Consider the following 25,444-nt stretch of genomic DNA (forward strand, 5'->3'; position numbering starts at 1 on the left):
GATAGGAGTTCTAGTCCAGTAACATCTTCAAGGCCACATTGCCTCCCTGCATTTTTCTTAATTAAACAATTTTGAGCATTGGAAGCATAACCTGAGTAAAGTGTCATAAATCCTCCTATCCCTTACTGACCCCAGTACACAAAAGGAAACCACACAGTCTTGCAAAAGAAAAGCACAGATCTTCTCAGGAAGGAGATGTTGTGGCCAAACATGGTTTCAGTTCTTAGGAAGCCTTACCTGTGAGGAAGTTGGTGTCACACTGTCATTTTCTCAGAGGGATGGTGGAAGGCTGACTCCATCACTGAGCAGTAGAAACTGTTGTGGTGATTTAAGTGATCCCAGGCATGTTTAAAGGTCTAATATTACTCCAAGCATGAGAAGAAAATCATTTGCTGGCCAACTAGTGGTTCCAGTCAGTTGCGAGTTAACTGTCAATTGTTGGTAGGATAGCTGAGATTTGTCAGTTGAGGAGAAAGGGGGTGATAAGTTATTTGTGAGGGTTTTTGGTTGGTCAGACTGTCCAAGCAGTCCAAATTCCAACCAGAGGAGCTTTGTGGTTTGAGGATGGATTTTCCCAAGTGGCTAGCCAGGGTTCTGGGAGTCTTTGGCTCGGATATAGGTTTGGGGTATTTGGACTGAGGTTTGGGTCACTCGGAGGCTCATGCTGGTAGCAGTGTCTCAAGTCTTCAAAGGCTTTCAACAAGCACCTTTGAGAATATGATAGTACATTTGACAGGGCAAACAGACAGGTTTTGCTGCCAAGGCAACCTAGAATAATTGTGCCTGTTCATGTAATCAGCTTATCCAAATTTCATTTTAACTTCATAGCAAGATATTTGAGCTAATAGTAGTGATTCCAATTGTGTTGTTTTAAAATAAGCATCTGGATGATGTATTTTAAGAACCTGCAGGTGTGAGTGCTAATATGGCATAGAGTATACAATCTGAAAATTATGAATCTCAAATTAATAAACTGTCCCAAAGCTAAGGTTTTGCTTTTTGCGATTCATGTGTGAAATCCTATAGTTAATCTGAGTTAAGATAGGGCGCCATTTCTGATGTCAACAAGGGGGGCAGGAAAGGGAAAGAAAATAAATAACAACAAACGTTTTCAGTGTTTCCTGGTGTTTTTCTCTCTCTCCACACTCAAGAATCATCGTATTTGTGTATGTATGCATATATGTATACATATTTCATCTCAAGTGACAGCAGGTGAAATTATTAGCTGAGTTTTTCTTCTGTTCCCAAATATTTGTGAGAACCTGGGTTTCGAAGGAAAATTTGCCTCAAAGGCCTCAGCCAGAATATGAATATGAATATATAGGTACAGACTTGATCAGTGCTACCTAAAGTAAGTAGTTATTGCCATTAGGGTACTGTTGCCAAGACACTATGAAGCAGTCCCAGTGACAGCCATGAGTCTTTTCCTCTGTTCAATGTCCATTGCTTTGTTAAGCTCATCATGTTCTATTACCTAAAACTTCAACGGGCAACAGGAGTGTCTGAGATCTACAGTGTATCGTAATAGCAATAGGAAATGTCTTGAAAATGAGGATTTCCATGGTTTTTTTAATCCTGGTACCTTAAAAAGCTGGAAGGCAACCAAACAAGGAATAATTGCTTGGATATGAAAAATTCCTGTAATTCGTCCAGTTTCATTCAGTTGTATTTTGGATGCAGAAGGAAGAGACCAAAACATGGTATTTGATTATGGCTCTGCCCCCCATCCCACCATCTGTTGATTCCCTGAAGCAGTGCTTTCCTCTTTCCTCTGGAAAAGATAAGGAAAGAAGTTCCTTAGGTCACAGGCTATGATACATAAGCAAAAGAGTGCGAAATTCAGAATATGTGAGTCTGTCTACCTTTAACACAGAAACCTATCGGCCACTTCAGCCTTTAAGAAACCAGCATTTAACAGCAGGGAGAATTTTCTACAACACTCAACCTGCAACTCTAATAGTAAAAAGCAGTCCTTTTAAAAACTGTAATCCATAATATCTGAACACATTTCCTACGAAACATTCCATGAAATACTGGATCTATAAAATCTGTTGCATCCCAAGTTGGCTGCACTGCAATCACGCGATGGTATTGGGACCAATTAGGGCGCAATTGCTGTGCGAGCTCCAGGCTGCACAATGAACAACATGTTCCTCCCACCATGTTCCTCTCTGTTAAACCCTGCAAGGCAGTGATCAGTACTAGGGTTATAAACCAAATAGTTTATTAAAAAATGAGCCTGAAATTAAGGCTGGGCTGAAATTCCCTTCCAGTGGGTGTGGCCATTGGGAAGCTGCAGTAAGAGCTTTGCACCATTTCAGCAGAATGGGATTAAAATAAAAAAAGCTTGTAAAAAAGAAAACCTTTGGCCACCTGATGAAGTTAAAGAAAGGAAACCCCTCTCAAAACTTCCAAGAAATTTCCTTTCTCCACCCCCATGATATTTTGGGAGTCTTTCATTCTCATGCAATGAATGGTTGAAAAAGAAATTTTCAAAATGTCCAGCGCAGCACAGGTCAAAGTGATGTTTTTTATTACAGGCAGAGCTCTGATTGCTCTCTAGAGTTCATCGAGGTTGCATCAAGGTTTCACTTGACTCAGCAATTTACTGCTGAACCAGAAAGGTGGAGAAAAACTCCCAGAAATGAAGGTCATGCACAGCCTACACCAGCATTGCTCTTTCTGGCCAGGTATATAAAAATCCCACAACAGCTCAGCTATCTGTGAATAGATGGCATTTCATAGTAGGAGGAACAAATGCCCTGGAGAAGCAAATCTGTCCCCTATAAAGGGCAGATGTCCTAAGAATGTGAAATTCTGTGAATATTAGGGACTGAGAGATGCAAGGTTAACCATATCACTGCTGGTTAGAGAAAATGTCTGGATCATGCATCTGTCTTACCATGGGGACACTGACAGGTACAGAAATCACAGACATCTCAGAACCTGCACCAGCATTACTCTTTCTAGCCAGGCATATGATACCCAGATGATGGCCCAGCTATCTTCTCCCAGCTACAATCTGTGGAGAGATTATGTTTCTACTAGGAGGATGGCATGTGCTGGAGAAGCATATCTGCCCCCTAAATGTGTAGATATCCAATGGAATGCCATGAATACCTGGCAGAAGCAAGGGTAACCACATTATTATTGCTAAGATATCTGGATTATGCACCTTTCTTACCGTGGGATTGGTGATGGGGACAGAAGTCATTGTCATGTCAGAAGCAGGAGGCTTGATATCTTTCTTGCAAGAAATCAAATGCCAGTATGTTTCTCTCACCTGAGGATTCAAAATACAAAGCTACTAGGAAGAGATTTCTAGTCTCCCCATAAAAACATTAAATTTAATTCTGTTTCTTTGGAGTGAGTATTGCAGGGAGCAAGGAACAAAATTGTCCCTTGCTCAACGGTCCACAAACCAGGAGTCAGCCTTGAAAATTTGCACCAAGTTATATCTTGTTGTCAATTTACATTTCTTAGTACAGAAACTATTGATCTGATGTGTAGAGATCTTTCCTATTCTACTTAGTTCAAGAGGATTCTGGAAGCTTCTCTGTGTGAAAGAAACTTCATGATGTTTGAGAAGCTGAGTACAGCTGGTTTAAACTGGTTCTGTTATCTCTTTCTGTCAAGGTCATGCTGACTATAATATTAGGGCCAGAAGGAGCCTGGGTTTCACTTACTTTCTCTTTCTATCTCTTTTCTGTCTGGTGTGGTGTTCTGTGGGTTAGTGTTAAGTTTAAGACTTATTATAAGTATTGTAAGTTTAAGTTAAGTCTGCTGCAACTGGATTTCTTATGGACAGTGCCAATCCCGAATGTATTGGATTTGAGACCATTATGCTCATTTGCCTTCAATAGCAGTAAAGCTCTGCTGGATGAAATATTCATTGCCTCTGGTTTAAGTTTTTACTCCGCTAACTGTATGTTGGAATCTGCTCTGGATCAATATTGAGTAGAATTTAAATGACACTTGTATCCTATTGCCCACATTTTATTTGATATTGCTTCCTCTAAGTACTACCCTCTCTTGTTCCATACATTACCTTCTTGTTCAGCAAGCAATGCACCAGGAAGATGAAGAATCCCTGCACGCTGTTGGTGATTGTGAACAGGTATGCCATTACCTCAGCCAGAGGGCCAAACTGAAAGAGGCCTAGACACCAAGTCACACCAAGGATGAAAACATGGGCCATTGCCTTAAATGTCAGTGACCTACAAAAGAGGAAGGCAACAGCATGGATGTCATGAAAAGGTAAGGGCAGTACTGGGAAGTTGTATTATCTGAACAAATCCCAGACAACCCTCTTTTTCTCAGTGGCTGTCCTTGAAAGTACATGTTCTTCACTCATGTTTAATAGAAGGAAACCAAAGCTTCATAAGACTTGGAAAAGTTGTGGGTAGCGATGGAAAGCAGTTAAGATTTGCTACAATGTCTGAAGTGTTCCAGTAACTCAGGTGCCAAATCACTAAGTCCAGTTTTTTAAATCACCACTTAAAACTGGGCAGCTGGATTTTGCACTACTATGTGGTTTATCTTACCTCGTATTTCTGAGGGTAGTTATCTCAGAATTGAGAGATGCAAGTTTCATACGCAAGATCATCAGAATAAGGCAGAAAAACATAATGTTGATCTGAGAAAAAGAAAAATAATTTGAGAAAGGATAAAAAGTGCTCCACGGGAAAATGTGAAGCATAATTCTTAGGACTGTTGCATTTTGTGAGTGGGGTTCAATTGCAAAGCAGTAAATTTATGTTGGGCAATGAAAACAAATTTGGTGCTTACATGCAATAAACCCACTTGTAAAACACACACACATACACACACACACACACACACACACACACACCAGACCTTTTGCAGGAAATAAAATGATGGGGCAATGTACTGGTAACTCATGTAACTGCTCCATGAACTAAGCAGAAATAATAAACTGGGTGATTGTATAACCTTCCCGCAAATATTTTGAAAACCAATCAGGATGACATTTCAATGAATAAACTCTCTGGAATTTACTTTATTCATATCCAGCTTCTAGATGAGTGATGCAGATTCACTATCAGTTTGAAAAAATTTCTAGTGACATTGCAAAATTATTTGTAGCCCATATCAGTGTAGCAAAAAGGAGATATTGCACATTATTGATAACTAATTAAACTGAAGGCATGAGGGCAAATATAGAAGTAACTCTCAGGACTCCTTTCAAGTATTAGATGAAGCCAAAGACCTGGCCTAGATCTGGCTGACAACAAGAATTATGAATTCTGCACCTCAGCCCATAAAAGATTTCCTTTCCTTTAGCAGTTATAAAGCAGGGAGATGTTCAACAAGCAGTCTGTGTTTTCTTGTGTTTTTGCCCCATTTTCCTGTTATTTTTAGAGAATGAGAGCTATTTTTACTGACCACGATTATGGCACAGACAGGTCCCAGGAAGCTCCAGATAAAACCTTTCTCATGGTTAAGCCAGCAGCTAAGGAAAAAGAAATACCATCAACATAACTTTTGGAAAACCCACAAACACCAAAACTGCAGTTACACCTGAAAACACGGCTACATGTACACAACATTATATAGTCTACATTCAGTGTTCACTCAGTTTGTTTGTTTGTTTGTTTGTTTGTTTGTTTTCCCCTAACTAGTCCACACCGTCTGGAACTATTCCTCACTATATACCCCTCAAAAACACTTTTTCATAAATGTAGCTTCATTCTGAAAATAGAAACCCAATGCAGATTGATTCTGTTTTATGTCTAATGCCCAGTATGTCCATTTGAATATAGATGGAGGAGGATCCAGCGATTGCAGGGAAGGTGGGATCCACATCTGCCCAGTGACGTTCTAACTAAGATCACAGTTACCACTTCCTTATTGTGTTGGGGTGTGTGGAAAGGGCTTGGAAAACCTTAGCTGGTCTTTGTGTCTGTTAGCCCACAAACCTGGGTCTGTAGAGTGATAATAAAATCCATCAGTAAATACATTCAAGATTGAGGTGCACTAGTTACATGGGCAATCCAATTATTTTAAACAGAGGACTTCAAAGGATGACCTTTGCAGATCTCCCTGCCTCCCTATATTCTAAAACGGACACTTACTGATAATGGGTCCCATAGGACCCGGGTGAAATTGCTGCAGAAATGCCAACTATCATGGCAGGGAGCCCATAGCCACAGAGGTACATGGATATCTTCATGCACTTGCTAGTACCGCCGTAATTTGCCACTTTCAGGTTCTTGACGATGATGAAGAGGTTCACACCTTCCAAGAACATCCACACAAAACAGGCCAGGAAGAGGTACTGCAGAGTCCCAGCTATGACCGAGCACAGGATCTGGAATGGAAATAAAAGGCACCCTTTTGTCAGTACTTAGTACTAGAATCCTGTACTGCTTTGGATCAGAGTGCATGACTGGATGGGGTAGTGAGCAGAGTTATCGAGTCTCTGCCATATCCTTCAAGGATGTGCCAAAATACCTTGTTGTGTGTTTTGTCAATTCCGATTAAGAAGATGAGGTCTGCAAAGAAGAGGCACAAACTCAGCTGCAGGTGGATGAAGGTGCTGCTGTTTTGGATGGAGCGGCAAAAGAGAAAGGTAACAATGGACAAGAAGAGGCAGATGAGCGAGATGATCAGTCCAATGTAGCTGATAATGGAGAGGATCAGAGCTCCCTGTAACACAGGACAGTGGCTCTCAGAACCAAAAACTGACTTTTGATAAACATGGTTTTTTTACACTGCATCTAGCAGATTTCGATTCCATAAAGGAGCAAAATCCTCAGCTTCCACAAGCTCCAGTGAATCCATAAGGGAAATTAAAGTGATCCTGAGCATCTTGCTGAAATGTCTGTCTGTCTATCTATCTATCATCTATCATCTATCATCTATCATCTATCATCTATCATCTATCATCTATCATCTATCATCTATCATCTATCATCTATCAATCTATCTATCTATCATCTATCTATCATCTATTAAACCTAATAGTTATGCCTTAAATACGATAAGAAGTTGGTGTGCAGCACCTCAGCCTGATTCCACCCCCTCACCAGTGTGGCACATCAGGTGTCTGAATTGCCCTTTTAACCATTAATGATGACAGAGAAACCTGCAGCGGTTTGCAGAAGTATTCTATGAACGTGTTTCTCCACCACTAACTCTGGAGTAGCCTCACACTATCTAATCCATGAAATACGGTACTATAACAAGACCCAAAACAAATGGATTAGTGGTGACTTAGGGTCTGGTCTTTCACTCTTTCCTCCAACAGGGAACACAGACATTGTCAGGCCTAAGTCTGACTTACCTGCTTGGGAGTGGGGGCCATCAGCACAGCAAAGTTGGACAGGTACTGACAGCTGCATTCTGAATGAGTGCTGTTAGACTGGAGGAGCTGGCAGCCCTCAGGGGACCAGGCACCACTTCTGCTTGCAGAGTCCCAGTGGACACAAACCACTTTTTCCTGGGGAACTTTATTCTGTAAGAAAGGGGAAGGGTTGGAGGAAGATCTGGAGAAAGTCCACTGAAAGTTATGCGTCTTTCTGATGCAAAGAATAGGAGCCGCAAAGTAACAGGTAAAGATTACATGACAAACAGAAGGAACTATGGTATGTCTACGACAACATTTCTGATAAACTAGGATACCTGCCTGTGAATCTGAGTGTCAGGGAGCAAAGCTTGGATGTATACAGGGAGTTCAGCTGAGGGTCTTGTCCCAGCTCTACATTTTCCTTGACATTGGGGGAGGGGTCTCTCTCACGACTTAATAGATATTCACAATATGAACAGAAAAAACACTTTCCTGATCTCCTCTCCAGAATTCATTTACACACCTCAAGGTGACGAAAGGTGAGGTTGACAGGGCTGGAAATATTCCTCATCCAGCGGCTGGTGGAAGCGCTTAGCATCCTGGAGTTCATGTGGAAGACTTCTCCCGGAATTCCCCTGCTCTGCTGAGTCTCATCCTGCAGAAGAATCCCACTCAGGAGTGATCCCAGTCCACTGTATGACATAAAGGCCACAGCGACAGGACCTGCAAGAGACAGAAAGAATATCAGAGGCAGAATAGTGAAAATACATGTCACATACCAAAGATTGCCTCGGTATACACACATGTACTTTTCTTTGGTAGAATAGAGTGTTGCAGGAGTAAGAATCTGATTGTCCCTTAGGCAATTCCACACATATAAATTTCTCACGCTGCTGTCTGCACAATGCACTGTTTGTCCCTGCACAGGGACACCACATCCTGATGCCAGCCACAAGGGATAGGGAGTCATATTTTCTAGTTGTCCTGCCACAAGTCCCAGATTCTCATTTCCCAGCCAGGGCCAGTGGTTTGTACCTGAAGACTGGACCTCCTTCTCAAATATGTACAATTAGGTTGCACTTTTTTACTGCTGAGAAATACAGGTCAAATTGATGCTGACAGTCAATGAAACTAGTTAAAAGTACATGGTAAAGATAGTAAAAAGTTTGGTGTGTTTGAAGAAAGAGAATATTCAAGGTACTTTTCTAAGGGATTTAGAAGCACTGTGATAAGTGGCTATTTTTTTATCTTGAACAAGTGTTATCTGAGAAATGAGCAGAAAGCATACCTTGGGTGAACCTGTCAATCACTGCTCTGGGATCAATGGTCATTTGGTCTTCTTGAGCCTCTAAATGCAGAGCTTCATTTTTTGAAATAACTTCTTCATTTATTATGTGGGTTTGAATCACTACAATGAGCAAAGAAGGGACATGGGTTCTTAGATACACATCATACACTAACAATGTGTTTGTGGGACAATGAAAAAGCAAATCCCAGAACGGACTGCAACAACAGACATGAAGGCAGGAGCACACATGTCATGAAACACAAACCACGAAACACTGACTTTTCCAAACACTAACCATGAAAGTTCACAAAAAGCCTAGCTCATTCCCGATCTAGCCATTGAGAGCTCACCCATCACTATAAATGACTAGGGGTGTATGGATCAGCTTATTTCCATTTAAGTCGGTTTCACATGCTTCAATAATAAGTCTGTTCCATCCCATTTACTGCACCTTTTTTTTGAAGAAAAATGTTTGTGTGGTTTCATCCATTTTCTCCTTATATACACATTTTGTACTCATCCCCCAACCCCCTTTGTATGCAGGGGAGTTTTTAACTGTGTTCCACTCAATGTATAAGTCTGTTAATTGCAAATCATGTATGTTCTGTTTAAAGTGCAGACCAAACAGAATTCTCTTCCATCCCTATGTGCGACAAATCTCTCAAAATCTCCAAACCTTCCTTCTCAACCTTCCAACATAGTTGGTAAAAAATCCCCAATCATGGCTTTCTGTTAGCATCATAACAGAAATACAAGGAAACAGAAGGAAGGAAGGAAAGGAGAAGCAGAATTTTATCCACTGGGTTTCTGCAATATAAAATGAAGACAAACAAAACATTTCTCCCGCTGCTGCTTCTGCTGCTGCTTTGAAAGCCCTCTTAAATCTCTGTTGTTGTTGTTTAGTCGTTTAGTCGTGTCTGACTCTTCGTGACCCCATGGACCAGAGCATGCCAGGCACTCCTGTCTTCCACTGCCTCCCGCAGCTTGATCAAACTCATGTTGGTAGCTTCGAGAACACTGTCCAACCATCTCATCCTCTGTCGTCCCCTTCTCCTTGTGCCCTCCATCTTTCCCAGCATCACGGTCTTTTCCAGGGAGTCTTCTCTTCTCATGAGGTGGCCAAAGTATTGGAGCCTCAGCTTTAGGATCTGTCCTTCCAGTGAGCACTCAGGGCTGATTGCCTTCAGAATGGATAGGCTTGATCTTCTTGCAGTCTGTGGGACTCTCAAGAGTCTCCTCCAGCACCATAATTCAAAAGCATCAATTCTTCGGCGATCAGCCTTCTTTATAGTCCAGCTCTCACTTCCATACATCACTACTGGGAAAAGCATAGCTTTAACAATACGGATCTTTGTCGGCAAGGTGATGTCTCTGCTTTTTAAGATGCTGTCTAGGTTTGTCATTGCTTTTCTCCCAAGAAGCAGGCATCTTTTAATTTCGTGACAGCTGTCACCATATGCAGTGATCATGGAACCCAAGAAAGTAAAATCTCTCATTGCCTCCATTTCCTCCCCTTCTATTTGCCAGGAGGTGATGGGATCAGTGGCCATGAGCTTAGTTTTTTTGATGTTGAGCTTCAGACCATATTTTGCGCTCTCCACTTTCACCTTCATTAAAAGGTTATTTCATTCCTCCTCACTTTCTGCCATCAAGGCTGTGTCATCTGCATATCTGAGGTTGTTGATATTTCTTCTGGCAATCTTAATTCCGGTTTGGGATTCATCCAGTCCAGCCTTAAATAAGCAGGGAGACAATATACAGCCTTGTCGTACTCCTTTCCCAATTTTGAACCAATCAATTGTTCCATATCCAGTTCTAACTGTAGCTTCTTGTCCCACATAGAGATTTCTCAGGAGACAGATGAGGTGATCAGGCACTCCCATTTCTTTAAGAACTTGCCATAGTTTGCTGTGGTCAACACAGTCAAATGCTTTTGCATAGTCAATGAAGTAGATGTTTTTCTGGAACTCTCTAGCTTCCTCCATAATCCAACGCATGTTTGCAATTTGGTCTCTGGTTCCTCTGCCCCTTCGAAATCCAGCTTGCAATTCTGGGAGTTCTCGGTCCACATACTGCTTAAGCCTACCTTGTAGAATTTTAAGCATAACCTCGCTAGCATGTGAAATGAGCGCAATTGTGTGGTAGTTGGGTCACTGCCTTGTCGTGGCGAAGGGGCTTGAACAACTCAGAGAAACTATGAGCTATGCGGTGCAGGGCCACCCAAGATGGACAGGTCATAGTGGAGAGCTTTGACTAAACGTGATCCACCTGGAGCAGGAACTGACAAGCCACTCCAGTATCCCTGCCAAGAAAATGCCATGGACAATTCTCCTTACCTATTGAGTTAGTAACCACAGTCTGAGATTGGTGCTCTGGAGATGCAATAGCTTTTGCAACTGCGGCTGAGGCCAGTCCGTCCAAAACCAATGTCACAGCTGATACACGCTCCTCATTTGTTTCAATACTCTGTAGGGAACTGCTGACAAGAAGTTTGTCAACGGAGCCTACTGTGTCCTGCAGCATTACAAGAAGCAAAGAAACCACATGACAATTCAAAACCTTGCTTGCCTTCTTACAATCAGTTTTTCAAGAGAGGCAGGAGGGTAGCTAGATGAGAACAGGCCTTCTCTGCAGTGGCTCCTCGTTTGTGGAATGCTCTCCCCAGGGAAGTTCACCTGGCGCCTTAATTATACACTTTTAGGCACCAGGCAAAAACATTCCTTTTTAACCAGGCTTTTGGCTGACCTATACCCTTTAAATGTGACTCTTAGGGGAGGGGAGTGTTATTGGATTCTTGTTTTTATTTTCATATATTGTGATCTTTTTTGTGAACTGCCCTGAAACCTCCAGGTATAGGGCAGTATAAAAATTCAATAAATAAATGAATGAATTCTCAGAATATGTACATAGCACAGTAGATTTTGTACAGCTCAATGGCTGTACATTATCTTAGAGCAAAAGAAAATATCTACCCGTCTGTCTGTTCTTTAATTGTGAAACAACAACAAAATTTACAATTTAATATCAACTACATAGACCACTTCAAGACCAAAAAACATTATCTTTCTTTCTATATTCTTCTCCCATGGATAATGGGTAGGGATGATAGGAGTTCTAGTCCAATAACACTGGCAGGGCCACATGATCTCCATATTTTTATTTGTTTGAAATGAAACAGTTTTGAACATTGAAAGCCTTGTCTGTGTAAACTGTCATAGATCCACCCATCCTTCACTGACCACAGTACACAGGAAACCACACAGTCTTGCAAACAGGAAGGCACAGAACTTCTCAGGAAGGAGATGCTGTGGCCAAATGTTGCCTTAGTTCTTGGGAAGCCTTACCTGCAAGGAAGTTGGTATCACACTGCCATTTTCACAGAAGGATAAAAAAACATTGAAGGCTGGCCCTACCACTGAGCAGTAGAAACTGTTGTTATGACTGAAGTAATTCTAAGAGAAGAGAAGAAATGTGTGTTGGCAGAGATCAGCTGACAAGGAAATACAATGAAATACCCCCCCAAAAAGTAGTATAGGTTGGGTTACATCAACTGGTCTGATATTGCCCCAGGCATGAGCAGAAAATATTTTGCTGGGCCAAATAGTGGTTATAATGGTTGCACTAGGATTAGAGACACCCAGATTCAAATCCCCTCTTAGGTATGACGCTCACTAGGAGAGCTTTGGCCATGTTGCTGGGCAGATCAGTTGTGCATTTAAGGCAAATTACTTCCCCCAAAGAATTCTAGGAACTGTAGTTCCCCCCTCCCAGGGCTACAATTTGCAGAATTCTGAACAAACTACAGTTCCTAGGATTTTGTGAAGGAAGTCGTGTTGATTATTGTCCATTGAATATGTTGTAAATGTATGGGGTGGATCTGCCCATTATCTCTCAGCCAAACTTACTTCACAGAGATGTTGGGCAGATAAGACCTATTTCAGTTTCCTCCCTTTCCTTCCAGAAACTCTTCACAAAAACAGTGGTTCTTTCACAACCCTCCCCCAACCCCTTTCTTATCACACCCTGTCTTTAACATCAGAGTGAGGTCTGGAACATAATAATAATAATTTTTATTACATTTATTAGTGACAAACATAAAAGTCTCAAAGATAGAATACAACAAAATCATTTTACAACCAGTAAACTTTAAAACAATGAGCAATACAAAATATATACTATATATATATATATATATATATATATATATATATATATATGAATATCGAGGATATATAATTAGCTCCGCATATAGAAATCATAAGCAGGTTGCCTCCCACACATGCTTAGCACAGGATTTTCATTATGTGTTCCATGTGAGTAGAACATGAATCAAGCATTTTCCTTGTCCAATTTCCTCCTTCCCTCCAGTTCCCTCAATTTTCAACAGATTTGGAGAATGAGAGTGAGTTAGCTAACAATGAAAACATCTAATTTGCATTTAGCACTACTGTTCTAGTGGGGAGAATCACCATTTGCATTTCAAAGAAGAAACATTGACATTGACAGTGTTAGCATACCAACCAACCCAGTAAGGTTAAGCATATCAGATTTACAGAACTGTGTTAATTTCACACATATCACAACACACATACCTCTGGTTTTGTTGCATTGAAACACACCCCTAGACCACCATTTTGTCTTACAATATCTGGTTGGCAGTGGTAGGGGATTTCTGTAAAGAAAACATAATGTACAACTAACATGCAATGCATGGGCTCCATGTAAACTTGCACGATTTGTGTGCTTGTTATGTGTGTGGAGATGACAGATTGTGCCACCATTTGTTCTGATCAAAAATTATATCTTCTATTTATTTCTGAATGTATTGAACTGGGGTATAAAGAGTTCAGGTTTCTAAATACTAACCACTTTTAGCATGGATTGCTTTTGTATAATAATCATTTAAGCTTATAAGAGTAAGAGAAGACTGCTATGTGTGAAGAATATATTGTAGCCCCCACCCCCAACCCACCAGGTTTTGCAGCAATCCTCTGCTGATATCTGTGCCTAAAGAGCTTCAGCTTCTGATCCTGACAGATGCACCATCTTTTCATCTACAGAATTAGGATTTTATTGATAATAAAGAAATACTTTCTACCCTTTGGGATGGCTAAAACCCCAGTGTTATTTATTAACTTTTATACTTCTTGCATTCCAGAATGGCTTGTAAGCAGTTTACAACTATAGAATCAATTAGGACATTCATTTGTGATTATAATACACAATAGCAATTCAATAAGAGAGGAATGAAACGTCATTTATTAAAACATACAATAAAGAAGCCAATTGAAACAAGGACAGTCAAAACCCTCCGAGAAACAGTTTAGAATTGACAGAACAATAATGGAGTATTGCCATTGGTTATGACATTAGCAATGACTGAAAATCGAATTTCCATTCATCACTGTGCAGCTCAAGTAGATGCCATATAAAGGATCTGAGAATGAACACACTTACTCTCACAACTGGTTTGACCGGTTCCCAAAGTTCTCATTTCCCTGTATCCTTCTTCACAGACACAGCTGGATTTATTATATGAAACAGAGTTAGGACCACAGTCTACGGATGTGCCATTGTCACTGGTAATACTGTCTTCATCATCCACATAAACTAAACAGAGGAAAACATAAAAATGGTATTCCACAAGCAAGCTGTTCCCTCCTGCACTGAGGGCAGAGAAGAACTGGTTGGTCTTAGGAAGATGTGGGTAAAGGTGACCCCGACCATTAAGCCCAGTCGTGGACAACTCTGGGGTTGCGGCGCTCATCTCGCTTTACTGACCAAGGGAGCCAACGTTTGTCTGCAGACAGTTTTTCTGGGTCATGTGGCCAGCATGACTAAGCCGCTTCTGGAGAAACCAGAGCAGCGCACGGAAATGCTGTTTACCTTCCTGCTGGAGTGGTACATTTTAATCTGCTTGCACTTTGACGTGCTTTCAAACTGCTAGGTTGGCAGGAGCAGGGAGCGAGCAACAGGAGCTCACCCTGTCACGGGGATTCGAACCACCGACCTTCGATCGGCAAGCCCTGGGCTCTGTGGTTTAGACCACAGTGCCACCCAAGGAAGAAGTGTACAAGGAGCAAATATTTAATCCGCAAGTATATAAGCAGTATTACTTAGCAATACTAACTAGCACAATGAGAAGTATATAAACAGTATGAGCTCACTGATTTTCATGCAAAATACTTTTAGAAAGAACTGCCACCAGCTGGCTATGCAATATTTTCAAACCCTCTCTATTTTATACTGGCTTGATAGTCTCTGAGAGGGTCAGGGCTCTACATCATTATACCAGTAAGAATAGCATGGTGGCAGCCAAGGGCATAGCCAGGATTTATTGAGGGGGGGGCAGTCTTAATGTTAGAGGGACAAGCTTAATGTTAGAGGGACAAGCTTTATGTTGGGGGAGGGGGGGCAGAACCGAGTTATTTGCAACACAATTGGTCAGTTAAATCAGTCTGATCCAAGGTGAGGCAAGGCTCGCACTGCCACTCAGATCACTATCCTCTAGGCTGTTGTATTAACTTTAAAGTTGATTCTGTCATGGTTTAATGTGTACATACTGTGACAATCAAATGCATGCCAATGGCCTACACGTTTTTGGCAAATTCTACTGTGTGATGGGGTTGCTTGTACATGCTTCGTATAACATTTACACGCTGATTCATAACAAGTGCAAATGCCGTGTTGTTCCGTGTCAGGCTCCATGGAGCAATGTGCATTGTGACCCTTTCTTTCAATTGCTCCAGCATGGGATTTACAGGTGCTAACGATGCAGACATGGTCCAAAACATACCTATATCATAAGGCTTCAAAATTTTATCTAATCGCCATTGTCGTGGACCACCTGATCCTACAAAGAAACAGCAATTGTTAACATTTTTTAAAGAAGCAGAGTCCCATGAACAAGATATGTTTACATGGAAGTACTTTCTAGTGCATTTGAGGATAGGATGTGTACATAATATAAACGCTATGGACTATTCAGCAGATAAAGGAAAGAAAGAGGGATTAACCTTTGTCCCTGGGCTTCAACTAAGGAGCTGACTGCTGCCTATATTAATTCTCCCCATCTCACTTTCTGTCCGGATCTTGCAGTTGCAAATTAGCTAGCCATCTTCTGAAGTGAAACCCATGCATCAGGAATTCTCCACCCTTTTATTTTCATTCCAAAGTCTGATACAGAGGACAATGCACATGCAGTTTGACATTACTTTCAGTTCCTATGTTTTGGTTATATATTAAGTCTATATTTGACCCATAAATATATTTAAAAACCACAGATTGAGGTCTATTATTCAGAAATTTCCTTCATCACCTTTTCCCAAAATTTGTACTCTTTTGCAAGACCATCACATGTGCTGATAGATCATTTGATTCAATACATTTCTTAAATAGATGGATACCTGGAAGGAGTAGAGGCCAAGAACATTGCCCTCTTCAACAACATTAAAATAATAGTAAACAATGGTAAAAACTGAATCAATAATTGCTCCCACATTTTTCCAAATATTCTCCAGGAGAAAATAATTTTTACCTCTTTCATCTTCGTGCACAACAGCAAATCCAAGACAAATCCCTTGACAAATAACAAATCCTAGGAGCAATATTTTAAAAAACGATATTAAAAACAGCTGTTTGCCAGGATACAAAGCTCCATACTGAGTTTTATTTTAAAAAAGACACATTGCTGAGGCAACAAATGTCTAAAGCAGAAAGTTCTTCCTTATAAAATTCTGTACATTCATCTTTAAAATGCCAGAGACTTCTTCACATTTTGCAGAAACGGATTTCCTTTAATGTTTTTTTGTTGTTCCAGGCTTGTGTCTGTCCCTTTCCTCTCCCCGCTTCCATCTTAATCATAATTACAAAGGGTTGTATTCAGCATAGCACCAAGGACAATGTTCTGTCAAAGCAAGGGTTTCTTCCGATGCAGAAGAATGTTCCCCCCTCCCCTCCCATTCCCCCTGTGTCTTTTCTGTAGGATTCTTCAACCCTCCAAAGCAGAGTTGGGGGCAGTGTGCAGTGCATAGAGGGGTAGGAGGGGGGAGGTCCAATTGCATTAGTGCTTACCCTTGTACTAGTGCTTTTATTTAGTTGAATACCACCCAGAACATCAGAGTCTGCCACTTGAGTTGGAAATGGGGTGTGATGGAGGCTTTGGCTAAATGGTCTTCACAGCAATTCATTCTACTGCATCACAGTGAAACTTGAAAGTTCCTGCACAAGCCAGTCCTAACAGCACAACCTCCAACATTTCTCCAATGAAAGCAGGAGTCTTTCACATCACCCGCTAGTATCTTAACTGTCTAACAGTACATACATACTACCATGCATTTATAACACACTTAAAGCACATCCCCTTGCAAAAAGAGAGGGAGGGAGGGAGGGAGGGAGGGAGGGAGAAAAGAATCCTGAGAACTTTTGCTTCTTGATGGTGCTGGGAATTATAGCATAAACTACCATGCCCAGAACCATTTGGGGGCGAATGTGTTTTAAATATGCCCTTAAATAAATGGGGCATATGCAGCCTGAGTCAACAACTTTCTACATGCAATGCATTTGCTCTGCCTCTGAGCTATTTCTCCTTGCTTATGTTGAATGTCTTAGCCTATCAATTTCCTACTCACCCAGAAGAAGGCAGCTGAGTGTGGTCCTCATGGTCTTGTTGGTACTGAGGTAATGAATGGTTTGTTTATGCTTGTGACTACAAGTTAAAGCAAAAAGGAACTAAGAAATGCTGAAACCACAAGTTTAGAACAGTTCCCATAAGTAGTATTCAGGTTCAGTCCCCACTTTGACCCCAAGATCTCTTTCACAGTCAGTTGAGAGTATATGCAAAATTTCAAAAAAAATGCCCCAGGGTACATCATTTTATACTTGCTTACAATGAGCTGCATTTGCCATTTTACTGACTGTTCATCCCATCAGGAGAGAATCTTTTGGAGATTTTCACAAAAACCACACTGAACCATTTGGTATCATCAACAACTTCACCACCTCACTCCTAACTCTATACCATTATTCATTCATTTATTATTAACAACAATAGTACAGTGGTACCTCGGGTTAAGAACTTAATTTATTCCGGAGGTCCGTTCTTAACCTGAAACTGTTCTTAACCTGAAGCACCACTTTAGCTAATGGGGCCTCCTGCTGCCGCCATGCCACCGGAGCACAATTTCTGTTCTCATCCTGAAGCAAAGTTCTTAACCTGAAGCACTATTTCTGGGTTAGCGGAGTCTGTAACCTGAAGCCTATGTAACCTGAAGCGTATGTAACCCAAGGTACCACTGTAGTAATAATAACCTACCCTTTACTCTAAGGTCCCAGGGCAGGTTACAACAATTAAAACACAATCTTAAAAATAGTTTAAAACAACTTAGATTCACAGAAATAAAGTGGGTCCGAAAAATATGTCAGAGTAAAGAGGCACATCTTCAGCATTTGCCAAAGGCTATATAATGAAGGCACCAGGCACACTTCTATGGAGAGTTCCACAACATAGGGAGAGAATGCCCTCCCCTGAGCCACCATTCACTAATCTTCTGAATAAGTTAAAAAACACAGGCCTAAATACCAAACCTGGGTGAACTCTACTTTCCACATTACTCTGTTTCTTGGTCCCAGCAGCAGTTGGCATGGGATCCAGCAGAGGCCCCACTAGGGATGGAAGGATGTGTCAATTTCAGTTCCCTCTATTTCTCATTCTTCCAATCTTCATTTGGCTCTCCCCATTTTGCAGCAATTTGCGATTTTAAAAAATCCTTCTGAAAATTCACCAGCATTTTAGTGTGAATTTCTCTTAATAAACACATTTGTAGAGGCAGTTTTTGACTAATTTTCACCTTTTTGCAAGCATTTTTCTTAATATAATGTATTTTTCATATGATATTTTCACTAGTATCTTCATTTTCATGCACATTTTTCCCTAAATCATGCTTTTTCATGTTTTGAACTTGTTGTCCTGTGCCTTTGTTCCACAGAGGAGACTTCCTGTTCTGTGTCTTTGGTGACCTCTATATTTTAATGAGTCTTCATTTTTCTTGAGTACATATGCCTTTAAACACTGCCTTCATTATTTCCCACAGCAATCCTCTGTATTATTTTCCTTAATAATTATGCATTTTTGTAAAGGTAAAAAAAAAAAAAAAGGTAAAGAACACCTGGACAGTTAAGTCCAGTCGAAACCAACTATGGGGTGTGACGCTTATCTCCACTTTCAGACCAAGAGAGCCAGTGTTTAACCACAGACAGCTTTCTGGGTCATGTGACCAACATGACTAAAGCACTTCTGGTGCAACAGGACACCGTGATGGAAGACAGAGAGCATGGAAACACTGTTTACCTTCCCACCGCAACGATACCTATTTATCTACTCACAAACTTTCAAACTGCTAGGCTGGCAGAAACTGGAACAGGAACTCACCCCATCAGGGGGATTCGAACTGCTAACCAAGAGGCTCAGTGGTGTAGACCACCGCATTCCTATTGCTATTTTTGTAAACACTGATAGGTTGCAGAACTGCGTTGCAAAATTCTGATAACAGAATTCTGAAGGATAGCTGTGCTTCAGTTTGCATATTGTTTCAGAAAGTGTAGAATTGATAGATTTGGCTACAAATGCAAACTAATTCAAGTTTCTCCCCTATCCCTGACCCCTGCCCTGCCTCAAGCACCATGTTTTGGGGGGTTTATTGGCTAGTGCCAATGAGGATGCAACCTCCCCGCTCCAAAATGGCAGATTGGGGGTTTGAATTCTCCTGTCCAAGACCCTATTAACTGCAGCGAGTTAACTTGGGAGCGAGTTCCCGAGCCCCATTTCTACAATTAAGAACAACTTCCTTGTTTATCTAACTGGAGTGTGAAATGAGGAACAATTTCTGTATGCACACTGCACTGTGACCATTTTAGTTACTGATGGGTTTTCCCCTCCCTAAGAAACCAGAAGGGTTACTAGCAATTATTGTGGCAGTGAGGGTTTAAGGGGCGTAGCTCTGGATGCCACACTGCCTGCCCCGTGACCCCTAAACTAGCCTGCTGCCCTCAAATATGGTGGAGGGCATTGTCCCATCACCAGTGTTGAAATAAAAGTGCCCGCCATATTGAATTATGTGCATTAAATGGAGAATAGGGTTCTTGTCTTTCACCTCAGGCAGCAAAGTGTCTTGGGCTAGCTTGGCACAGCATCATAGTGGCATTTGGGCAACACTGTGGCACTGAGCACAACTTGGCTAAATAGATAACTAAAGTCTCAGTATATTGTTTTGAGAGCTGTGTGGCATTCTGAAGTTGTCGTGCACTAAGAATTTCATCGTTGTTGTTTGTTTGTTTGGTTGGTTGGTTATAAATTTCATTTAAACCAGGAGTGTATGTTTTTGAGCTTCAATTCTATCGAAATTGGAATTTAATGCTTTTAAAAAAAAGTTATTTAGAGGCTCCTGGACTGGCAAAGGCACTGCCAAATAATTGTACCTTTAAGCAACAGCAACTCATTGTATTTTTCGCTCCATAAGTTGCACCTGACCATAAGACGCGCCTAGTTTTTAGAGCTGGAAAACAAGAAAAAAAAAATTCTGACTCAAATGTTGTACTAAACTATTTAAAACAGCAAAGCGGGTGGCTCCTGTCCGCTTTGCTGCTTTAAAGTGAGCCACAGTATATAATGAAGAGAATGGAAAAAGGATAGACATTCCATTACAATGTAGCTGTTTTCATTATCACTGGGAAGTCAGTATTGGCAGCCGTCGCATAAACTAAAACTTGAGCATTTTACTGTTATTAATCAAGAATGGTAATAGTCAGGGAGAGAAACCAGGGCTATGCAAATGAGAAGTGCTTGGAGTATGGAGGAACAGCAAAGAAATCAAATGATTGTGCTCCAGTTCCTAAATCTGTGAAGTTTTCTCAAAACAGGCATGGTTGTTTTGAAAGGAAGATTCAAAATGGAGTGACTGAGCAAAGAATAGAGGAGGAAAAGAGGGCAGATAAATAGCTTCCATTCAATACCAAGAGAACACAATGTTTTTGGTTTGGTATAGGTGGTCTGTACTTGTAAGAATTTGTATAATGGATTATAGATTTGGAGTGGAATATCAGTGCCTCTTTTCTGCAATAAAGATTAGCTGCTAAGAACATGGTCCACACACAAACACACAGGATGTCCAGTTATAGTTGTGCTGTTTAAACTGTTCCTGAGCCAGATGCCTGCTCAGTTTTAGCTGAGCTCACTATTACTGGTTTGTGGAGATGCTTTGCATGTATTTATGACTATTTCCGCAAAAGTGCTGCTTGAAGAAATCCCCAAACTTAATATTTTTAAACTTCAAATGGAGCTCAGAATCCAGTTAGGCAATCAAGCCTTTGCAGTTGAATTAGGAGGCACTGAGAGGCAGCAATTTGCTGCTCCCCCACCCCACCCCCAAAGAGCAGCCCAGGAGCACACAGCCTTCCTGCTGCTTGCAAACCTTGCTGGGGCTTCAGGGGAAAGTGGAGGCTGCCGGCAGACCAGTGTGGCTCCTCCCCCCACCCCCAAAGAGCAGCCCAGGAGTGCAGGGCAAGGGCGATTTGGCTCCAGGGACCACACATTTGTGCCAAAAGACGCACAGACATTTCCCCTTACTTTTTAGGAGTAAAAAAGTGTGTCTTATGGAGCGAAAAATACGGTAACTCAAATTGCATTTTAAATTCATAACCATGTATTTGAGCTAAAAATAGCAGCTCCAATGTTGTCCTTTTAAAATTAGTATTTGCTTTAAAGAACCTGCAGGTCATGGCATTGGCAAATATGACCTGAAAACTGTTAATTCCAAATTAATAAACTTCCCCAAGGCTAAGCTTTTAGTAGTAATCCATGTGCAAAAGCTTACAGTTATTGTAAGTGAAGTTGGGGTGCCATTTCTGAGGTCAGCAGGAAGGGCAAGGCAGGGGAGAAAAACACCAAAAGATTTTTAATTTATTTCTTGTGATTTATTTTCTTTTTCATGCTGTATTAATAATGCATAGCAACTACTGTGCAATACAGTGTGAGATACAGGTACTCCTAATGCAGGAAGGAGGAACTTGTTGCCCTCCATATGCTGTTGGACTATGGACAATAAGAATATTATAATAATTTATTATTTATACCCCGCCCACCTGGCTGGGTTTCCCCAGCCACTCTGGGCGGCTTCCAACAAAATATTAAAATACAATAGTCTGTTAAACATTAAAAGCTTCCCTAAATAGGGCTGCCTTCAGATGTCTTATGAAAGTCTGGTAGTTGTTCTCTTTGACATCTGGTGGGAGGGCGTTCCACAGGGCGGGTGCCACTACTGAAAAGGCCCTCCGCCTAGTTTCCTGTAACTTGGCTTCTTGCAACGAGGGAACTGCCAGAAGGCCCTCGGTGCTGGACCTCAGTGTCCGGGCAGAACGATGGGGGTGGAGACGCTCCTTCAAGTATACTGGACCGAGGCCATTTAGGGCTTTAAATGCTCAGGGATTATGGGATTTGTAGTCCAGCAACATCTGGAAGGCTACAGGTTCCCCATGCCTGCCCTCATTGGTAATCACATGTTGCCATAAACTGGCTAGAGGGGATAGGACTGTGTCTCCTTATTCTCCCATTAGTTTCTCTTAGTTATCCTTATATTCATCTCAGAAGACGGACCAGCATGATTTGGAAAGTGGAGTATATAATTAGTTGGTGCTCCTAATAATCCATTCACATTCATTGGAATCAAAGCACATTGGAATCCTGGACTGAAAAGGGCCAGTTTCCAAGAAGATTACCCACGTGTGTACTGGTCCTGAATAACACCGAACTGGCACTGGAAAAGAGTTAGATGAATCGCTCATTAGATCAAGGGGATTGATCTCTAAAGTCCATCCATGCAAAGCCCCGATGCAGTCCAATATAGCCATTCACAGTCTTCATTTATCACACAATTCAACAACCCAAGCACACCCTCAAGGATCACTCTGTGTGTGTGTGTGTGTGTGTGTGTGAGAGAGAGAGAGAGAGAGAGAGAGAGAGAGAGAGAGAGAGAGAGAGAGTGTTATTGCCAATAGTGTGCTGCTGCCAAGGCACTACTGAGCAGCTCCAATAATAGTGATGTGTTCTCCCTGCTGTGTTTCTTTAATCCATTGCTTTGTTAAGAGCACACACTGTCCCATCGAAAAATAGAAATTGCAAGAGGAATGTTAGAGATCTAAAAAAGATATTGGTTTTTTAAGTTACAGAGAGAAAATGCTAATATCAATAGGAAAGGTCTTGGAGTTCAGCATCTGCATGGTTCTGGAATCCTGGTACATCGAAAAGATGGGAGCATCTTGACTTTCTGGAGGTACTCTTGTGATGGAAAGGGGGTGTCTTCTGCTATGTTACGTCTACAAAAATGCAAAATAATCTTTTTTCAAAAAAAGGATAAGGCAACCAAACAAGGAATATTTGTCTGGATCTGAAACATTCCTGTAGTCTGTCCAGTTTCATTCTGTTGTAATTTGGACATGGGAGATAGATACGAAAACACAGTACTGGAATATGGCTCTTCCACCTACTGTTGTTTTCCTGAAGCAGTGCTTTCTTCATTTTTCTGGAAAATAAAAAAAATCCATTATTTAATGTTTGCAGCAGTTTGTGATATATAAGCAGAGCGCGGGGCAAAATTCAGAACAGTAGCTTTAACATAGGATGGATCAAGACGCATTAAAGAAGCGTTTCAGTCAAACGTGTTGTAAACTTCATGAAGGGAAATCACATTGATGAAAGACGGGACTCCACACCGCCATCTGGCGTCACAGTGTTATACACATATACCGGTAAATCTTTTTCCTAGATACAACCCTGTATCCTTCTTCACAGACTATGCCACTGCCATTGAAGTCCGTGTCTTCCTCATGCCCAGTAAAGAAACCTAGGAAAATAAAAAGTGTGTTTCAAGGGCAGAAATGGTCCCTCTTTCATCCAAATTCATCCAGAAGAGGTCTTATTGACAAGTACTTAGGAAGGTGTGGACGACCAGCAAATAGTTACGCCAAACATGCAGAAGCAGTACTAACTAGTGCAATGACTTTCGTCTGAAAAGGAAATAATGATCAGCTCTATGCAATATTTTCAGACCATCTATTTTATACTGCCTTGGTTCCCTCTGAATAAATGTCAGCTTTTGATTAAGTCATAGTGATAGGATAGAGGGCCGTAGATGACCAAGCAATGAGCAGCAATTGAGGGGATCTGGGATCCACACAAGGGCTCACAGGGTGATGGACTCTCCTTCACTGATTGGGTGGTCATCTGTCATGGATGCTTTAGATGAGACTCCTGCATTGTAGGGGGTTTGACAAGATGACTATCGGGGTCCCTTCCAACTCCACGATTCTATGGTGGTCCTGTCAGTTGAGTCACAGTGGCAGATGAATCGGACCGTCCTGCTTTACTCAGCATGAGCCAATGACAACGGTGGACCATGGCTGCACTCATCGCTACTAGCAAGTCAGCAGGCATGTGTCCAAATAATGTCACATGGAGTGCCTGTCAATATGGCAAGAGGCCAGGAAAAGTCTCCTCCATTTGACAGGAAAAGTAGTACAGTGGTACCTCGGGTTAAGTACTTAATTTGTTCTGGAGGTCTGTTCTTAACCTGAAACTGTTCTTAACCTGAAGCACCACTTTAACTAATGGGGTCTCCCGCTGCTGCTGTGCTGCCGCATGATTTCTGTTCCCATCCTGAAGCAAAGTTCTTAGCCCAAGGTACTATTTCTGGGTTAGCGGAGTCTGTAACCTGAAGCGTATGTAACCTGAAGCGTATGTAACCCAAGGTACCACTGTACTTACTTCATCTCAGTATCTGGCAACTTGATGACAGCTATCCTTGAGACTAAGAATCCTAATCTGGCGATCCTTTCCTGGTTTTTGTTATGATTTAATATTTAAATTTTAAATGCTGCTTAGTCAATGGATTTTTGCAGCTGGTTCTGTGGCAATCAAATTCAAGCCAATGCTCTACTAATCTACAGCAATCTACAGTGTGCCATGAGGTCACTTGTATATGGTTGCATGGACTTTATATGCTGATTTATAACAGGTGCAATTGCTGTTTTGGTGTCTGTTCAGTGTCAGGCACCACTCCATGGTGCTATGTGCACTATTCAGTTTATTTAGCATATGATTTGCTAATGCTGCAGATATGGTCCAAAATGTACCTTTCGGTTCCAAAAGAATCCAATATGCAGCAGGGAACTGTTGCTGTGGACCAAGTGCTCCTATTAAAAAAAAGAAGAAGAAGCATTTTTATCACTTTCTTTTTTTACTTACTTGCATATGTGTATTATACAAAATTGAAAATGGTGAAAACAGGAAGCTGCTGAACAAGGCACTTTAAGATGGGGGGTTAGCCGCCAGCTGGAGGATTGCCACTACTGCCACTGGGAGAAACCCTCCCTGAAAATCACTAGCATAGTCCCACTTTTGCTGCCAACAAATAGCAAAAATGTTTTGAATGTTCCATAAAAATATGGAGTATACAAACACATTGACATAGCTGGAATTGCTCTAGCCTGTCCCCGTAAGTTCAAGTGAGCTCTATGCAGCACAGGAGAACTAGCATCCCAGACTGGGCGTTGTAAAACCTTATTTTTCAATAATTTAAAAGCTGCTGTGGTTATGGATAACTTTAGAAAAGGGACAACATGATGAAAAGCAGGCTTTCACTGCAAAGAAAATGAGCTGGCATAGATACACTGCATCACAGCCGCAGTAACTTAAGTTATCACTGACCTTCCCTCCCCATCCCGCAGCAGATGAAGTAATTTCTACCTTTTGCATTTTCGAGGATGAGAAATCCGGAGATAATCCTGTGAAAAATGAT

The 25,444-nt window shown here is 41.3% G+C and overlaps 1 protein-coding gene across 2 annotated transcripts; it reads right to left on the reverse strand.

Moving 5' to 3' along the window:
* Nucleotides 1-1,108: 1,108 nt before the first annotated feature.
* Nucleotides 1,109-25,444, reverse strand: LOC309344565 (adhesion G protein-coupled receptor E3-like). 2 transcript variants are annotated; one of them, XM_081867062.1, is made up of 21 exons: nt 25,393-25,444; nt 24,780-24,839; nt 23,421-23,491; nt 23,100-23,170; nt 17,228-17,304; nt 16,135-16,194; nt 15,394-15,450; nt 14,055-14,207; nt 13,190-13,269; nt 11,942-12,049; nt 10,934-11,111; nt 8,598-8,717; nt 7,833-8,032; nt 7,307-7,477; nt 6,475-6,669; nt 6,096-6,331; nt 5,407-5,473; nt 4,545-4,636; nt 4,044-4,217; nt 3,185-3,278; nt 1,109-1,771 (listed from the first exon to the last, which is right to left on the reverse strand). In XM_081867062.1, the coding sequence occupies exons 5-21, from the start codon at nt 17,256-17,258 to the stop codon at nt 1,709-1,711; spliced, it is 2,079 nt and encodes a 692-aa protein (XP_081723188.1). In that variant the 5' UTR covers nt 17,259-17,304; nt 23,100-23,170; nt 23,421-23,491; nt 24,780-24,839; nt 25,393-25,444; the 3' UTR covers nt 1,109-1,708. The 2 variants fall into 2 exon arrangements, with proteins under 2 accessions (XP_081723188.1, XP_081723189.1); XM_081867063.1 differs by lacking the exon at nt 23,421-23,491.

The sequence above is a fragment of the Podarcis erhardii genome, assembly GCF_964252035.2.
Source record: "Podarcis erhardii genome assembly, chromosome: 6".
Taxonomy (NCBI): domain Eukaryota; kingdom Metazoa; phylum Chordata; class Lepidosauria; order Squamata; family Lacertidae; genus Podarcis; species Podarcis erhardii.